The sequence below is a fragment of the Camelus ferus genome, chromosome 29 (genome assembly GCF_009834535.1).
Source record: "Camelus ferus isolate YT-003-E chromosome 29, BCGSAC_Cfer_1.0, whole genome shotgun sequence".
Lineage (NCBI taxonomy): Eukaryota > Metazoa > Chordata > Mammalia > Artiodactyla > Camelidae > Camelus > Camelus ferus.
In genome coordinates this window covers 11831420-11848355 of record NC_045724.1, presented here as the reverse complement: position 1 = coordinate 11848355, position 16936 = coordinate 11831420, and the positions used below count along the sequence as shown (strand labels likewise).

At 45.3% G+C, this 16936-nt stretch overlaps 2 protein-coding genes across 2 annotated transcripts in view; one reads left to right on the top strand and one right to left on the bottom strand.

The window, feature by feature from the left end:
- Positions 1-3311: 3311 nt before the first annotated feature.
- RPL7 (ribosomal protein L7) lies at positions 3312-6112 on the bottom strand. The gene is made up of 7 exons (XM_006185851.3): positions 5980-6112; positions 5316-5442; positions 4882-5048; positions 4223-4360; positions 3994-4103; positions 3666-3875; positions 3312-3380 (listed from the first exon to the last, which is right to left on the bottom strand). The coding sequence occupies exons 1-6, from the start codon at positions 5991-5993 to the stop codon at positions 3667-3669; spliced, it is 765 nt and encodes a 254-aa protein (XP_006185913.2). The 5' UTR covers positions 5994-6112; the 3' UTR covers positions 3312-3380; position 3666.
- Positions 6113-6893: 781 nt separating this feature from the next.
- RDH10 (retinol dehydrogenase 10) overlaps positions 6894-16936 on the top strand; it is a 28070-nt gene continuing 18027 nt past the window's right edge. Inside the window, exons 1-2 of the mRNA XM_006185852.2 lie at positions 6894-7967; positions 9578-9813. Of these exons, the coding sequence (XP_006185914.2) occupies positions 7679-7967; positions 9578-9813 (525 nt within the window). The 5' untranslated portion in view covers positions 6894-7678. The remainder of the gene's footprint in view (positions 7968-9577; positions 9814-16936) is intronic.

Genomic DNA, 16936 nt, shown 5'->3' with positions numbered 1-16936 from the left:
AGACTCAAGCCTGATAGTGGCTGTGAAAGTATATTCAAACCCTTGAGTGGCTGTGAAAAGCAACAGATAACAAGTAAACGGAACAATTAGTTCATACAGTAACTGATGGTATGGGAAAAACAAGGTTATTTGGAGAAATGTGTCAGAGATCTCTTTTTCCAGAATGAAAAAGCCAAGTACAGACCTCAGGGCTGAATATTCCAGACTCAAGATTCCAAGTGCCAAAACCTTACACTGGAAGCTTGCCATTCTTGAGGCACAAGCAAAAAGACAGCTGGGAGCCATAAAGATCGAAGAATGACCCTCTCAAATATCTCTCTGCCTTAACTTCTAGAATTTGTGACCATGCTACCTCTGTACACTTTGCAGAGGTACTTACATTAAGGAACCTGAGATGGGGAATTATCCTGGATTATCTGGGTGGCCCAACATAAGCACAAGAGTCCATGTAAGAGGCAGGCAGGAGGATCAGAGCCAGAGAGATGATGGAAGGATGGAAGCAGAGATTACACTCTGAAGATGGACGAAGGGGCCACAAGCCAAGAAAACTTCTAGAAGCTGGAAAAGGCAAGGAAACAGATCATCCCCTGGAGCCTTCGAAAGGCAGGCAGGCCTGCTGACCCCTTAAGTTAGCCCAGTGAAACTGATTTTGAACTTCCGACCTCCAAAACTATTAGGAGTTTGTATTTTAAGTCATGTAGGTTTCTGGTAATTTGTTACAGCAGCAATAGGAAAACACTTAGCACCTACTGTGTTGTATGTCAGGTACTGGGTAGAAAAAAAAAGAACTGCCTTACAAAGTTTACTGCCCAAGAGAAGAGAGGCTCGTGTACGAGAGCAATGTTTTGGCTGGTTTGATACCAAATCTGTAAAGAAAGACAGCGGGGGGCCAGAAAGTTGTCAATCTCCCCTGGAAGTGGTCCCCAATGACACCTTAAGAGGCTGTGACATCTTAGACATCCTTGTAGCACTTGTGCTAAGTCTGTCTTGCCCATTAGACTTACACACGAAAGCAGGCTACCTGCATCTGTACACCCGTCTAAGTGCTCAAGTTACAGAGCAAACAGTATTTACTTAGCACTTTGGGCCAGGCACTGCCCTAAGCACTTCACATGACCTGACATATTTAATCTTTACTAAAACTCTATGAAATTAGGTACCATTATTTCCCCCATTTTGCTGATTAAGGAAACATGAAGAAATTTAAATGGCCCAAACTATTAAATGGAAGCTGGAAATGAATTCAAGCAGTTTGGCTCCAGAGCCAGCACTTACTCCTGCTTACCACAAAGTAACTTCAAAGGTAAGCCCAGACACCACTGAAGGCCAGTGAGTGCAACAGACAACTAAACTTGGAGACCAGGAGAGCTAAGGGGGAGACCTAGTAAGGATGGCAGATTTCCATTGGAGAGGTGGTTAGCCTTCTAGACCCTTGTAAAGTGACATCACTTTTAGGAGGTGAGTTCTTTAAGTAAAATAAGGTATTAAGTTGCATTTCAACAGGTTCACAAAATATTCTCATACCTATTTTTAGTTCTCACCATCCTGTGAAAGTAGATTATTCCACTTTACTCCCTAGGAATTTGACAGCCATTAATTGCCACCTGACAGCATGCTTTTTTACATTTATCCCCACTGCTTTAGAGCTCTCTACCCTAATCCCAGGTACCCCCCCCCCCAACTCTTACATGTCCCCATCCTCTGGTTCTCTACGCCCATTTGGAAACTATGTGGACAAAGTTGAATTTCCAGGGCTGAAACCAAATGCCTGCAGAGGACACATACAGCCCGAACACTTGCTTCTTTATCCTATCTACACCTACAGAATCTTCTATCTATCACCAGCTTCAAGAACTCTACTTCTGGTGATTGAATGAATTAATGTGTCAATTCACAGACTGCAACAATTGTGTCACTTAATGTTGACAGTAGGGGAGACTGTGGGTGTTTGGGGACAGGGGAGTATATGGGAACGCTATAGTTTCCACTCAAAACTGTGCTTGAACCTTAAACTGCTCTAAAACCTAATTTAAAAAAACAGCATTGTTAAATACCACCATCATATATATAGAATGTCATTTCTATTACTTCCCCAAACCCTCCATTTAGTGCCTCCCCCACCCACACACGCCTAGGTAGTAGCACTATGCCACCTGTACAACATCATTACAGTAATCAGGTATTTTCTTCCAAGCCACTTCTACTTTTCAGGATACTGAGTGCACAAAAACTGGGGGCTGTACTCTGTATTTACCTACCAAAGCAGTAAAACAAAACAGGTCACTTCAAACTTAAGACTTTCAGGCTCCACCTAGAAGTTAATGTACAATTTTTTTTAATACACTGATCCAACTGTTTACCAAGACATTACATTTCTTGCAAAACACTGGCACACTCCTGTATACATGTTAACACTTTTACAAATAACTTTCTTGATTTCCCTCCAGGATTTGTTGACCCTAAACTCACTAATGCAGAGAAGCAGACTTTGAGACCCAAGAATTTAACAAATTCTTAAATATATTTGTTCAACAACTTTCAAATACTAAGAAGTAATGATCCTGGTGCAACAGTGTCAAGAGACGAGGGCATCTGCTTCCTACTGCATCATACCCTTGGCACAATGAAAGACAACCACAAATTTCACTGTTACCATATGTACTTCAGGTTACACTCTACACTTAAAACCTTCTGGTTTACTAGTCTAGGTGGGATCATCCATAAAAATATAGAGGAATGTTATTTATAAAATGCCAACTCTCCCTTTCAAGTTTTTGCTCACTAGTTTCATTAGGAATACTTTAGATGTTCCAAAAGAAATTGTATCCGTGGGCACAAATTTCATTTTTTTCCTTCATGATGTACACAGTATGTAATGGAATTACTAAAAATTCACCTAAATGTGGGTAGACGATGCAAAACAAGAACATAAAAGTAAAATGCAGAAAGAAAATGATACACTTATAGGCTAATTTATAGGCAAGCCAAAGCCGGAGAAAATGGAATTTCAGCAACATAATTTTATTCACAAACTGAACCTTTATCACCTTACCTATAAATTATGCACAAAGGGCTGTGAAATTGGCTTTCTTAGAATCGACCCATTTTGGCCAACTCACAATTCAAAAGTGAAAAGTTAGGATCTTTTTGTACAGACAAGTCTTTAATAAACCCAAAGAATGGTTTTCATAAGACGCAAATTGGACCCTAAGTTTTGCATGCAACAAGCTGTTGATCTGCCTTAATTTTGTCACACCAAGATTTGCCACAATAGTTAAGGGACAGCAGAGAAAAGATATCAGTCACCAACATTTCAATTTGAAGGCAGTCACTGTTTATTAATTAACTGACCAGATTACAAAAATAATCATGGTAGATACCTGAAAAGAAAAAAAAAACCCATTAAAAGAAACACCTTAAAAACTAAGAATTAACATAAATCAGGAAGTTACAGAAGTACCAATTCAGTTTCCATCTTTAAGTAGGAAAAAAAATTTTTTTCTTCCTGCCACAAATGTCCCCAGGAGAAACCAAACCAACTGCGATCATAAAATGGTTGTTTTCTCCCTCTAAAATACTGCTTAGAACTCAACCAAACCCTTATTGGCATTTAAGGTACTTTACTCCAGTATTACGTGAACTTCTCTCAGGAGGCAGTTGCTCACCTTAGTTCATCCTTCTAATAAGCCTGTTGATCTGGTCTTCCCTGTTGCCAGCATCTCCACCTTCTACATAATGGGTGGTCTTTTTCTTCATTCCACCTCGTGGAGAAGACAATTTGAAGGGCCATAGGAAGTTGTTTGCTTCTTTGAAACGTTTGCCAACAGTATAGATCTCATGAATCAGATCCTCCATGCAGATGATGCCATATTTACCTGAGCATTTTCAAGATTATTAAAGTTATTAAATTTTTGGAGACTTAAAATCCTTTGACTGATAGGATAATTTTTATAATTAATAACAATAACTTTTCCCCAAAGAGGCAGAACCTACCAAGAGATCGAGCAATCAAAGCGTTATCTGTCAGGGCGATTCGCTTCTTCTTGATTTTGCCATAACCACGCTTGTAGATCAGTTCATTTACTGACTTCAGGTTTGGGTACCTAAACATGAAAAACAAGACATAGATGAGCAAACAAGACCAGCAAGGACTATCAAAACACCTAAAGTTCATTTTGCTAATGTAGCCAATTTACCAAACAGAAGTCAAAAGGATACCTACCCCCATGCAATATATGGTTCCACAATTCTCAGCATGTTAATTGAAGCCTTGTTGAGCTTGACAAACGTGCCATTGAAGATCTGACGGAGGCGAAGAAGCTGCAACACCTTTCGAACCTTTGGGCTCACGCCATTGATACTGCAGTGGAAAAAGACAAATTCGTTTAGCTTTTATCAGCATTTTTACTTATTAAAGAAGGAAACTAATCGTTGTAATTTTGGGCAACAGGAGTCTGACCGAACAGGAATCCTCTCCTGTTACTGAGACCAATTTTCCCTTTAGTTATATTCTATCACCTCTCCCAACTTGCCTCCCCTGTAAGTAAACTGTCTTCTGACACACACCTTTGACATTTAAAACTTTCCCTGACCCTCTTACTACTTCCTAGTATTATATACATCTGTTATAGCACTTCTAAGGCAACATTTTAACTACTTTTGAAGTTAATCCCCAGGACACTGAACTCAAGTGTTCAGAGAATGGAGAGGCTTTGGGCATAGGGCTTACAACCATGAAAGTAACTCCCCTTTGTTCTAGTTATTCCCAAAATATCTTTATTCCAATGTTTCAGAACCAAGGCCCCAACAAGCAATGCAAACTTTTGCTGGGATCGTGTAGCTTTCTCTTTAAAATCAGAATGCAGTAAAAACTGAACTCACCCTCTGATTCTGATGACAAATGCCAATTTGGGTTCTGCAGGTACGTAGAAGTTGCCGGCTTTCCTTGCCATCCTGGCCATTCGAATCTCGGTTCTGTACATCTGCCTGTATTCCTTATGATAGTGCTTAGCTTTTTCGTAGATTAGCTTCCTCCTCGCCTTTCGAAGCTGAAAACCACATCAGTTATTCACCTGCTTTTTAGCTCACAAACACAATTAGCAATACCACTTCTTTAAGAGAAAAACGCTTCCCTTGAAACTTGTTTTTCTCACCACAGTAAGCACTAACCTTCCGAGAGAGATACTACCTTCATTTGAAAAGGTTGTACTAAAACCAAGCCCACAGGTACAGCAGCTGAAGTAAACAAGTCTTGTTCAGAACACCCACCTCATTTCAACTACAGGGCCTCTTCTACGTCCCTTAAAATTACTTACCATCTTTTGGGCAAACTTCTTTCTCAGGCGCTTGATCTTAAGCTCTGCGAAATTCTTCCGCTTTTTCTTAAGGGTTTCTGGTACAGCAGGAACCTTCTTTTTCTTCTCTTTAGCAGGGACCACTTTCCTTAAACGAGTCAAAGATAATCACATTTTACCTACGATCAGTCCCGGGCTCCCACAACAAAAATATCAACAGCGAAGAGTACAGACTAAAAGACTGCTGCAACACACTCATCCCTAGACAATCAGCGAGTCTGAGTCTAAGAAGCTTAAGAGTCTCGAAAACAAAACCTCAACTACCACTCTGGTTCAAGCCTCCAGCTCCACATGCTGTAAGCAAACGCCCGATGGCAAGGACGCCTGGGGCAAATGCCAGCCAATTCAGGGGTTCTGAGCCTCCCTTAAAAGAAGGTGGACTGGACAACCGGCCGGTCCCGCACACACTCAACTCACACCGTGTTGCCGTATCTCCAAAGCCTTTGCCCCAAGGCCGCCTGAATTCCATCTTAACCTGGGACCACCACTAGTGTCACAAAACGTCACAAACACACAGATAAGTTGGCAAAAGTACTGGCTACAGTGGGAGCGGGGGAAAGTGCAACAAAAAGCCTCTGGTTTCAGGGATGGAGAAGGATTCTTCAGAAGACGAAGAGAAACTTACTCTGCACCCTCCATGGTTCCAGCCGGGAAAGAGGAAGTCGGCGCATGCGCGCTGCCCACTTAAAGACGGTTAGCGTGAAGCCCCATGACTTATAGGTGTCCCGGGATAAGCCAGAAAAGAACTCAGAACTGAGAACTAGCCTTGCAGATGCAGAATTAAGAACTGCCTGATTCAGCCTCTTACGATCAAGTTTCGGGTAAAATTTGTATCACAAAAAATGAGTACATTGGTTAGACTCTTTAATCAATATGATGAGAGCAAGAGTGCTGACGCCTTAACTATTCGGGGTCCTAATCCCTTGGCTGCGTTGACAGCGTAGGGCTCGAATTCTAGCCAGTGATATAGGCAAATAACACGCCGCTGGGGCGCGAACTACAAATCCCGGCATGCATCACTTTCCTTGCCAGCCTGTCGGAAGGGCAATTCTTGACCGGGGCTGTAGAGGACCACAGAGGTGGTAATTCCAGCCGGGGAAATTGAGAGCCTTTTGGCCCACGTCCCTACGGTTCTAAGTCGCTCCCGGATTTTGACCGCCTTCTCGGCTCTCTGCCAACCCTGGCCGTAGACCGGCACGCCCGTTGCCGCGCTGCCGAGGTCCTTCTCTTCGTTCCGCCAGCCTGCAGGGCTGTCTTCCGCAGCGCCTGATCGCATGCGGGGCCACCCAGAGATCCCTGGTTAACGAAAGCGACGAGACAGGGACAAACGAGGACCGGACGGCCGGACAAGGATGGCCGGGGCAATGCTGACCGTCCGGCCCGGCAGGCGGCGGCCGGGACACCCCACGGCGGGGGGCGTGAACCGCGAAGGGAGGTGCGAGAAGGCTGGAGGCTGCGGCCACGGCCATGTGAGAGGGGCTGCCCCGCCGCGGTTCGGCGGACGGCGGGCGGGCGGGGGGCTGGGCCGGGGGCGGGGTGCGCCCGGGGGCGGGGAGGGCCGAGCGGAGGGAGGGCCGATGCCGCCGCCGGCTCTTCCCGGTCGCGGGTTATATAGCGCGGAGTGTGGAGCCCGCTCAGAGGCGGCCGGGAGCGCTCCGACTTGCAAGCATCGCTGCGGAGCCCGGTGCCTGAGTGACAGCCTCGGGGAGTGCAGGGCACGGGGACACGAGACCCAGGAGGCAGCTGCAAGCCGTTGGGGAGCGCTCGCCGGCGCCGAGCGAGTCGCCCCTTCCTGGCGTTCCCGCTGCCCCGCACCCCACTCTCCCACCCTTTCGCAACTTGGGTCAAGTTGACAACTCCCGCGGCGGCCGGCCGGCCCGTGCCGTCTCCGCTGCGCGCCCCTCCCCCGGGGTGAAAGGGAGCAGCCGCGCCGGCTCCGGGGACGCTCGGGCGGCAGCGGCTTGACCATGAGAGCCGCGCGCGCCTCCTAAGTCGCGGCTGTCACCGCCGCTGCATTGGGACCAGCCAGACGGGCGGGCGCTCCCGGACGGGCGGGCGGCAGCCGGCAGGAGGCGCCGAGCCGGGCGGCTTCGCGGAGGGCACAGCCCGGGGCCACCGCGCCGAACCCGGGCGGGAGTGGCCCCGCGCAAGCAGAGAGCGGCGACGCGCACTCCAGCCCGGCGGGCACCTCGGGGGCGGGGGCGGGGCGCAGCCTGCTCATCCCGGCCGCTCTGACAAGCGACCCGGGGCCGGGAGCCCGGCTGCGCGGCGCGGGGTGGGCGCGGACGCGGGCGCTGGGCTCGTGCGGGGCCCCGGACGTCGCGATGAACATCGTGGTGGAGTTCTTCGTGGTCACTTTCAAAGTGCTCTGGGCGTTCGTCCTGGCCGCGGCGCGCTGGCTGGTGCGGCCCAAAGAGAAGAGCGTGGCGGGCCAGGTGTGCCTCATTACGGGCGCCGGCAGCGGCCTGGGCCGCCTCTTCGCGCTCGAGTTCGCCCGGCGCCGGGCGCTGCTGGTGCTCTGGGACATCAACACTCAGAGCAACGAGGAGACGGCGGGCATGGTGCGCCACATCTACCGCGACCTGGAGGCAGCGGACGCCGCGGCGCTGCGAGGTAACCGGACCTGCGCTCGAGCATTGTTGCGTCAAGCCTCTTCCCACCCCCGCGCCCTACCCCCAGAGGGCCTTGAAACCCCACTGTCATGGGCAGACCTGCTCTCGAAGAAGAGCATCCCCCCACCCCCAGGCGGTCTTCTGCGAGTGGAATTTGCCCCCTGATAAAGGAACATGATCACCTCTGTATTAGAAGGGAGAAAGTACGCCAAAGCCTTGCCTTAGCGGAGCTCCTGTCCTTTTGGGGACGACTGTGGGGTTTTCTAAGCCCTCTGAGGCTAAGCAAGTCCAGGGAACTTGTTACTACAGATCTGAATCCTAAAGAAATGCCTCAGTCTGGTTTGCGATGGAAAACTAGAGTCTTTGGGAAGTTGTTCTCAGACTCGACTGATGCATGTGTGTATGTCACTGCGGTCTCAACCTCCGAGATGAGGGCAGCATTGATGATTTCACTATAACTTTAGTCAGGAGGAAATAATTACATTGTTTCACCAGAGGTAAGTCAGTACTTTAGTTACATACTCGGACTGATTGAAAGGTACCCTGTCTCTTAAGGGAAAACGGTCGAAGGATTTAAGCCTTATTGTAAAATGTATTCCATGCTTGGGGTAACCTTAGGAAATCTGCATTTTTGTATATTTATTAACTAACCTAAATCTGACACTTTTTAAAGAAAAGGCCATAGTGGAGACCATAAGTAACCATAAGTATTGGTCCGGGAGATTTGATAGTGGCTCTTGATTTTTGACAATTTTTCATTTCCAGGGAAAACATTGAACTCTACCAGGAAGATTAGCTTGGGTACCACTCCACCCTCATATTGATCGTTTGTCACCAAAATGTTTGGCACCTGCCTTTTAAATCAGAAAATCAAAGGTCAAAAACGGTAGCAAATACAGATTTTTGTGCTCCCTGACAAGAAAGAAAGAACGGTATTCCAGGGAAGAGATTTGGATTTTTTTAATTGAGTTCTTATGTGGTAAAACTGCATATTTACCTGTAAACTTGATTTATGTGAGGGTGCTTCTTAGGGGAGTTTAGCTACTCCAGTTGGAATAAACCACTGTGACCCCCACTTTTTCATGAGAAACTTGAGGTTCATTTCTTGGCTTTGGATGAGTTCAGGTTATTAATTATAATTTTGATTTGTGAGCCTAGAGGTGAGTTTCCATTTTCAGAGTGCCTATACTAAAGAGTAAAGAGCCGGCTTCTGGCCACTGTTTCTCCCAAAAAAGAAGTGTGTAGCGTGTGTGTTTGGGAGGAGGGGGTGTTACTCTCTGGGCTGAGATCAGTTCATTCCAGGTGTCTTTAGCTCCAGGAAGCCAATCCCATGAGGTCTGACTTGTATTGGGCTTGTCACAATTACATGATTTTCCCCTAAGCAAAGTTATCCAGTAAATTACTGTAATTCCCAAAGACTTTTGGGGGAGGAAGGCAGCTGTAAGTTCAGTCATTGGCAAGCCTTAACTGTGTTAGAAATTTGAAGCTCACTGTAGTATTTTTGTTTTGTGTGATCTTTGTCCTCTTGACAGCCATGTGACTCACATTTTGCACTCCCTCCTCTTCTCTGTTCCATTTTTTTTTCTCCTTCATCTGGACTTCTGAGGACAGCTGGAAATGGTGAGGAAGAAATTCTGCCCCACTGTAACTTGCAGGTTTTTACCTACACCTGTGATGTGGGGAAAAGGGAGAATGTCTACCTGACAGCGGAAAAGGTCCGCAAGGAAGTTGGCGAGGTCTCGGTCCTGGTCAATAATGCCGGCGTGGTGTCTGGGCATCACCTTCTGGAATGTCCTGATGAGCTCATTGAGAGAACCATGATGGTCAATTGCCACGCACACTTCTGGGTAAATATAAACATCGTTGTTTTTATTACTGGGCCCTCCTCAGCAAAAAGGCTGGGAAGGAGTGAGACTTCAGTACCAGCCTGAAAGCCACCTGCACTCTTTCACCACAAAGCTTCCTTCTAATTCCCTATTCCCCCCCTGGTGAGTTGCAACATATGCCAGTTACTATTAAATTGTTGTTTTCTGCCACCAACCCCCCCCCCCCAGCCATTCAGTATTTCTAGAGAAGGTAGAGCACTGAACATTTTGAACTAGTTTGAAAGATTGCCATAAAAATAACAAGAGGGAGCATAAAACCCCGGATTTGTTTATTTTACTTTCTGTTGAGTTTGTAAAACATTGGTTGTTCTTATGAATTCCTATAGTCAGAGTTTAGGCTTCCAAATTACTGCTCAGCCACATTTCAGAAAGTGCCAAAGATTCTGAGATCAGCATTTGTGGTCCAGTGGGAGTGGTCAGGCCACCCTGGCAGTCGCTTAACATCCATTGATCATCCCTAGGGTCTGTGGCATTGTCTTGTTGGAGTGAATCTCAGAACTTTCTCAGCTTAGAAGATGCCGTCTCTTCCGAGAACAGAAGTCACCCTGATAGGACCACAGAGTCCCTGTATAGGGAGCAGGGGGATTGTAAGACCTGGGGAACCAGGGACTTGCACCATATCAGCGTCTCACCATCAGAGTTATTACATCATCTAAGTAGATGAGAGGGGAGGGCCCTCTGCTCTGTGGGCAGAACTGACCCCCGTTTTCCAGCAGAACTGATCTTCAGGAATGGTAGGTGCGACTATTTTCCCCTATAACTGTACACTCTTGACCCACTTTATGCTTTTCTTCCCCCTGTAGTAGTTCCCCGTTACTTTTGTAGGCAGGTGGGATCCAGGAAAGAAAGGGTAAGGAGATAACTTTTCTGTTGTTGTTTCCCTATAGGCGGGTTAGCCTTCTAACAGAGCACAACAAAGAACTGTTTCTCCTAAATAGGTCACATTAAACCTCATTAATTTTTTAGCAATTGCTTAAAAACTTAATCTGGCTTTAGAAGTACTTATTCAAATTTTGCTCCTTGAACAGCAAACCATTTCTCTGATCCTGGAAGAAGCTTATTTTTAATGTTTTATTTTCAAACACGAGCTTTATTCATTTCCAAAGCTCTAGAAATGAACGTATAAATGACATGAGCTAAACTCATATCTATGCTTTAAATGAGGAAGGAGGTTACTCAATGCAGTTCGGAGGACTTTGAGTGTGCTTGTGTGTGCGCACGCTTGCGTAGGTGTGTGTATATGTTGTGTGCAGTGGGGGTGGGGAAGAATAAAGTCCTTGCTGCTGTGGGGGCCACAGGAACCTGCAGCAAGTGACAAGGGGGTGGATCGGGTGAGGAAAGGCCAGCACAACTGAATAAACTTGGCAGTACAGTTTATCAAGAATCTTGTGTTAATACTTCTGAGTAAAACAAGCAGCTGCCATTGGAAATAAAAGGCATGTGTAAATTGCAGGTGGACTGTAGTTTTCATATTTAAAGACAAGTGAGGATGAGGCTGCCATAGAAACTCCAGCTAGGTATGAGCCGTAAACACCAGGGCTGGTTTTTTACCCCCAATAATCTTTGAGATGGTGCACGGTGTCCAGACTATGAACTTTCACCTACACAAAATACTCTGAAGTTTAACCATCCTGCCCACTTTCTCTGCATGATTATTTCTCTGAGTTGCACAGTTTCAAAAGTAACCAGATTTTTAAAGAAACCTCATACATTTTGCAATTAAATACTAGTAAGAAGAAAGCAGCTTCTCTATGCTAGACATCCTATAAAAAGAGCTAGTTTAGAGTGTGTTAATGTTAAGTACACAAAATCCATCGCCTCAGCTTGGAAAATGCACATTAGTTGATAGACATGTGATACACTTTCTAACCTAAGGAGAAAATTGAATCAAACTTTCAATAGACAAATTATTGTGGAACTGAATCTATATATAAAGGAGGAGCAGGCCACCTTCCCAGAGTCCTTACTTTGCTTTCAGATGTTGCTTAACTACACAATTTAGGGAGTTCTTGGAAGCCTTGACAGTAATGACGTCACTTCATATTAAAATATGGGAGGCTCCTGAATTCTCCAGCTGTTTTTCCCCTAAGCATCTGAACTTAAGAATTACAAAATTGAGTCAGAAAATTCATTTTAGAGTTGGAATTTCTGACTTCTTGCCAAGACCTATAAACCTTTTAAGAAGAGATCTAGCAACCAAAATTTAAAAAAAGACTTACTATAATTTTTACAGTGATTTTTTTTTGTGTGGGGGGATTGGGAGGGGGGGTGGTTTAAGTATAAGAACCACTGAGTTCGGCTTCCCTTCCAGTAGTCCTTTTAGGTGAAAATGTTCATGGTAACTGTCCAAAGATATATTGGCCTGTACTGTTTTCCTTCCAGAAAAAATAACCAGCGTGTCTTTTTACTGTATCTGGGAGGGGAAAAGAAGTTGCCCCATGCATTTTAAAGAGTGGATCAGCTGAGCAAAGACTTGTTCAGTCATTTGAACAGATCATCTCGAGCCAGACTTTCAAGGAGCAGTTGATGTCTGTTTTCATAACATAATCAACCATATGTTGATCCTCACCCAGAGTTAAAGTCATAGGCAGGAAACTAGAAACCACATGGACTTCACTGAAGAGCTGTGGGCGCTCCTGCTTCAAACCATTGGTCACACTCTCCCTGCCTGGAAGGCCCTCTTCTCTGGGCTGCAGACCTTGTGAGGCCTACCTCGAGTTGTTAATCCAAGCTTCTATCCCCACTCCAGTCCCTTTCTGGCATCTAGCCTGTCAGAGCGGCAAGGCTCCTTAGAGGTCATCTCTTCCGACCCCTTGTTTGCTGGCGAAGATGCAGTTAGATGACTCGTCTCTTCTTCCCATTGATCTCTCACAGCGTTTGCTATCATCCCCATCTTTTGTGCACAGTGTGTGCTCTTTGGTGTGACTTCTGCCACATTGTGCCCTGAAACGCCCAAGTAGATGGCAAGCGGTCTGCAGGCAGTTTGTTATGGACATCTATTTATTTTCCGCGGCCAGGACCAGAACTCACTCCTTGTCCCTCAGTAAATGTTTGATAATAGAGGCGAGGCTTCTGCTTAAATATTTAGAAGACAGCCTATTCAGAGACTGCGCACGTGGGTCTGGCTGCTGAAGTTTCAAGAGGTAAGCATTATGTCGGACTAATTCAAGCTGCGTATGATTGACAGGATCTCAGTGAGACGGGCTCACACTCGTTACTGTGTACATGTCCTTTTGTTTTCCTTCACGGCTTGTCCGTCCTCCCTGCCCCACCTCTGTGCTCATCCTCAGTGTTTTAACCCTGCTCATTGGTGTGAGGCTAGCGACTGTGCGAAGGCTGGTGTTGACAGACCAGTTTGAATCAGCTCAGTATGCATATGTGGTGACCACGTGTGTCTTCCAGTGGCTGAGCCTCTAGAAGAGGATTCCTGCTGCAGTTCCTTCCTTGCTGCTTCTTAACCTCGGACCTATTCCTAAACGCGTTAGAAGTCTTTGCCATCCTTGGCGTTATTCCGCACAGCCCTCCAGTCTGCTGTGACACGTCATCTGCCAGTGTTATCACCAGCAGCTCTCCTGGGCACCTTCTCTTGGTCACCAGTCAAGAAGTGATAGATGTGGGGCAGGTTCTAATCAGCATAATCAAGAACATGAGAATGTATGCAATACCGTGCACTTGAACTTTGGCATAAATCAGGAAAAAGAAAAAAAAAGAAAAAACCATCCACTTAGGCTCTCTCAGTATCTGGGTGAGATGCAAAAGCTTGAAACTAGCCCTCTGGTAGCCTTTGAAATATGGAAAGTTGGTCTTCATATAGGCACTGCCAACCCATGTTTCCCCCAAAACATTGCTGTTGCTTCACTTGTTATTTTTTAAGAGGAATCTTAAAACTTAGCTTGCCATTTCTAAAAGACAAAGTTTATCTATAGATCCTTTTTGACCAAAGCTGCATTTGGCCTTTATGTGTGAGCCGCACATTGATCCCTGATTAGCCAAAAGGGGGAAGCAAAAGCATTTAACTCCAAGCCTTTTGTGTTCTGAAGAAATTTTGTGTGGTAAAGGACTAAATCTGTCAAATAGCTAGTCGGTAATTTACTTCTATTGATATGATAGTCAGACAAGATAATTGGTAGTTAATTAATAGACCACTTAACTTAAAAGGTTTCACAGTTTTAAAATACTAATTACTGAATTAGGCATTTATCTATATCCAAATGTCTAAAGTCTATTTAGTTAAAATCCATCCAGGAAAAGTAAAAGCCCACCAGCTAGATCTGAGTAATGTAGCACTTAAAGACATTAGTGCTGTGGCTGTACCTAATAGCTCATGAATGGTCCCTAATCATTAATATTTTAAGTTCTTATGTGATTTACTTGTTTTTAATCTCAAATACTGTATTCCTCTGTTCTCCAGTTAGAGAAACCTAATTTTGTTCAAGGCTTCTTAGATTTAGAATTAAAAAAAAAATTTCTAGCGTATTCTTATAAAACTTTTTGGCTGATATTGCCTCTAAACTGTAATATTAAGAATTCTTAGACTAAATATTTTATAGAGTATTATTTTCCTGTCTTAGGATTAGCTACTAAAAACTTGGAATTCTTGGCATATTTTTAATTCTGTACTAGAGCTGGCTTTTGTTATTAAATAAATTCATAGGCTTACAAATCAAATGTTGAGCTTTAGAAACAAACTTTTTATGTCTTGAACTGACCTGTAAATTGACCTAAGATAAGCATACTTTATCTTATTAATTCTCATGGTCACAGTTAAAAACTGAGTTAAAACATCTCTTTTGTATGGATACCTGGAACTCAGTACACACCTAACAGGGTCATTTCATAGCCTTTTTTTCCTAACACAAAATAAGATCACATGCTCACTGAGCTTTGAGTTTCTATATTTGATACATTATATGCTGGACCCAAATCTAGTGCTATTAGAAGTCAGCATCTATGGCATGATAAACTGTCACTTTACATAAGTGGTGTGAGTGGGGAACCATTCTGTAAGTCTTCCCAACACCTTTGCTGTATGTTCTCATCTGGGTCTGGTTATCTCAATTGTTTAGAAAACATTGCCAAGGAACCAATGTCACATGAAAAAATAGCCGGGCTCCGCTAATGGCCAAATCCAACGTGCGGCCTGACGTTTCTGCAGAACGTAGGCCTGTTGACCATCTTTCTGAAACTCTAGCGCTCCAGCTCCCGCTATAAGCCCACTTTCTGTTGCTTCTATTCGTGTCTTCCCATTCCTCTTAGCCTCCCTACCTCCGAAAGGTGATGGCTTCTTTAGCACGGCGTGCTCAAACCTCTTCTCACTGTGCTCTTCTAGCTGGGTAATATGTTTATTTCAGAGGCTTTAACTGTGATTTCTAAGACAGTTCCCAAATTCACACAGCTGTCTTGGCTATTCCAAGCAGTCCCTAAAGTCAGCAAGTCTCAAAACTGGACTAACTCTTCTTTGCCTCTTTTGAGTTTCCTGGTATGGCCAGTACCAGGCTTGGAAACCTCAGCAGTATCTTTAATTCTCCATCCTGCACATTCGTGGGTCTTCGAATCCAGACTGTTGTGTTGGTGCCATGTGCTTCGACCCCCTCCTTCCTACTTCCTCCTGTGTGCTTCCATCACCTCTTGCCTGGACTCTGCAAAGGATCGCCCAACTTCTTTCCCCATTTCCAGCCTTTGCTCTCCAACCTAGTGTTGTCTAAGCAAACTGGAGTTTGCGATATGCCTGTTCAAAGACTATGTTCACCAGAACCTACCCGCAGCCCTTGCATGACCGTACTGTTCACAGCACAAAGTCCCGGCTCACCAGCATGGCAGCTGAGGCCTTCCAAAGCTGATTGTCACCTGCCTTCTAAGCTAATCACCCATTATATCCCTGGTGAACCCTGAACTCCAGCCGGGCTGGACACCTCACTGTCCGCTGGAGGGGCCCTGCACTCCCGGCTGTTCTGCCGTTTTGGTCCCGTCTTGCCAGGAGACCAAAGTTGAATAGTTCAGACGAAGTTATCGCTGCTCCCGAGGGAAAAAAATGAACACGTTCAAAATCTTTCCACGTTGACTAAATAGTATCTTTCTACATTAAGGGAACAGTCCTTGTAGAATAGTCTTGAATTCCTGCTTCAGGGAATGGCCTCTCTTGTTTGACTGAGTGTGTTTCTCTTGAGGCCTGGAGGCAAAGTTAGTGTTTGTTCTTCTCTCCCTGGTTATTTCTACTTCTAGGGCTGTATCCGTTATCAGCCCGAGTAGAAATTAATCTGTAGGGCCTGTCGGAGTGGAAGCATTCGTTAACCCCCGCTAATGCTAACACTGCTGGAAGAGGTTTTTCAGAATTAGCAAAGAGAGGGCGCGCAGCGGCGTCCTCGGCCGTTTGCTGCAGGCCTGGGTCCCTGCGGCCCCAAGGAGCCACAGACCCCACAGTTAAGTGCGTAACTGCTCACCATCTCCACTTGCTCTCTCCCTTGACATTTGTTTTTGCCCTAACCATTTTTCAGATTTTCAAGATCTTTGGCAAATTCTAGTAAATTGACTTTAGTGACTTGAACGTATCTAAGACGTGGCAATCGGAAAACTTTCAAGCAGTTTAATGACCTCACTTGGGAGGTAGAGTAACTTTCTTTAAGTAGGAACCACCCCCCTTTTCTTTAAACTTAAGGAATATTAGTAGCAGATTTAGCTCAAAGTTCTGTTCTAGTTCTTTCAGAAACTAAAAGCCTGTTTCAGTTGTGCTGAGTAGGCAGGTTGCCTCTGTCCGGTCCAGCTATGTGCCTAGGATAGGGCGACAGGTCTTGTTTGCTGGCCTGTTTTGGAGTGCTCAGCGAATAAGAAGGTTTCTGGCTGTGTTGTAGTTACAGCTACTGGACTTGGGAAAGTCCATTCCAGCCTTGGTTACTTACGTCCTACATACCTGGGATGTTTTTGGCCCCCCAGGTTGTACTATGCTGAAATTCCACTAGGGGGTGTGCTAGCAGGGTAGATTTGTATCTTATTTCCCTCTACACATACAATCGGTAATTTACCCAAGATAAAGGGCCTTTTGTAGCTAATCTTTGGAATATGGCAAACTCTGATAGTCCTTAAGAAA

What these genes read in the sequence shown, in the direction of transcription:
- RPL7 (XM_006185851.3), bottom strand. An exon ending in TTTGTCATCAGAATCAGAGG is followed by an intron (nt 4,361 to 4,881) that starts GTGAGTTCAGTT and finishes TTTCCACTGCAG; the next exon opens with TATCAATGGCGTGAGCCCAA. An exon ending in TTTGATTGCTCGATCTCTTG is followed by an intron (nt 3,876 to 3,993) that starts GTAGGTTCTGCC and finishes GAAAATGCTCAG; the next exon opens with GTAAATATGGCATCATCTGC.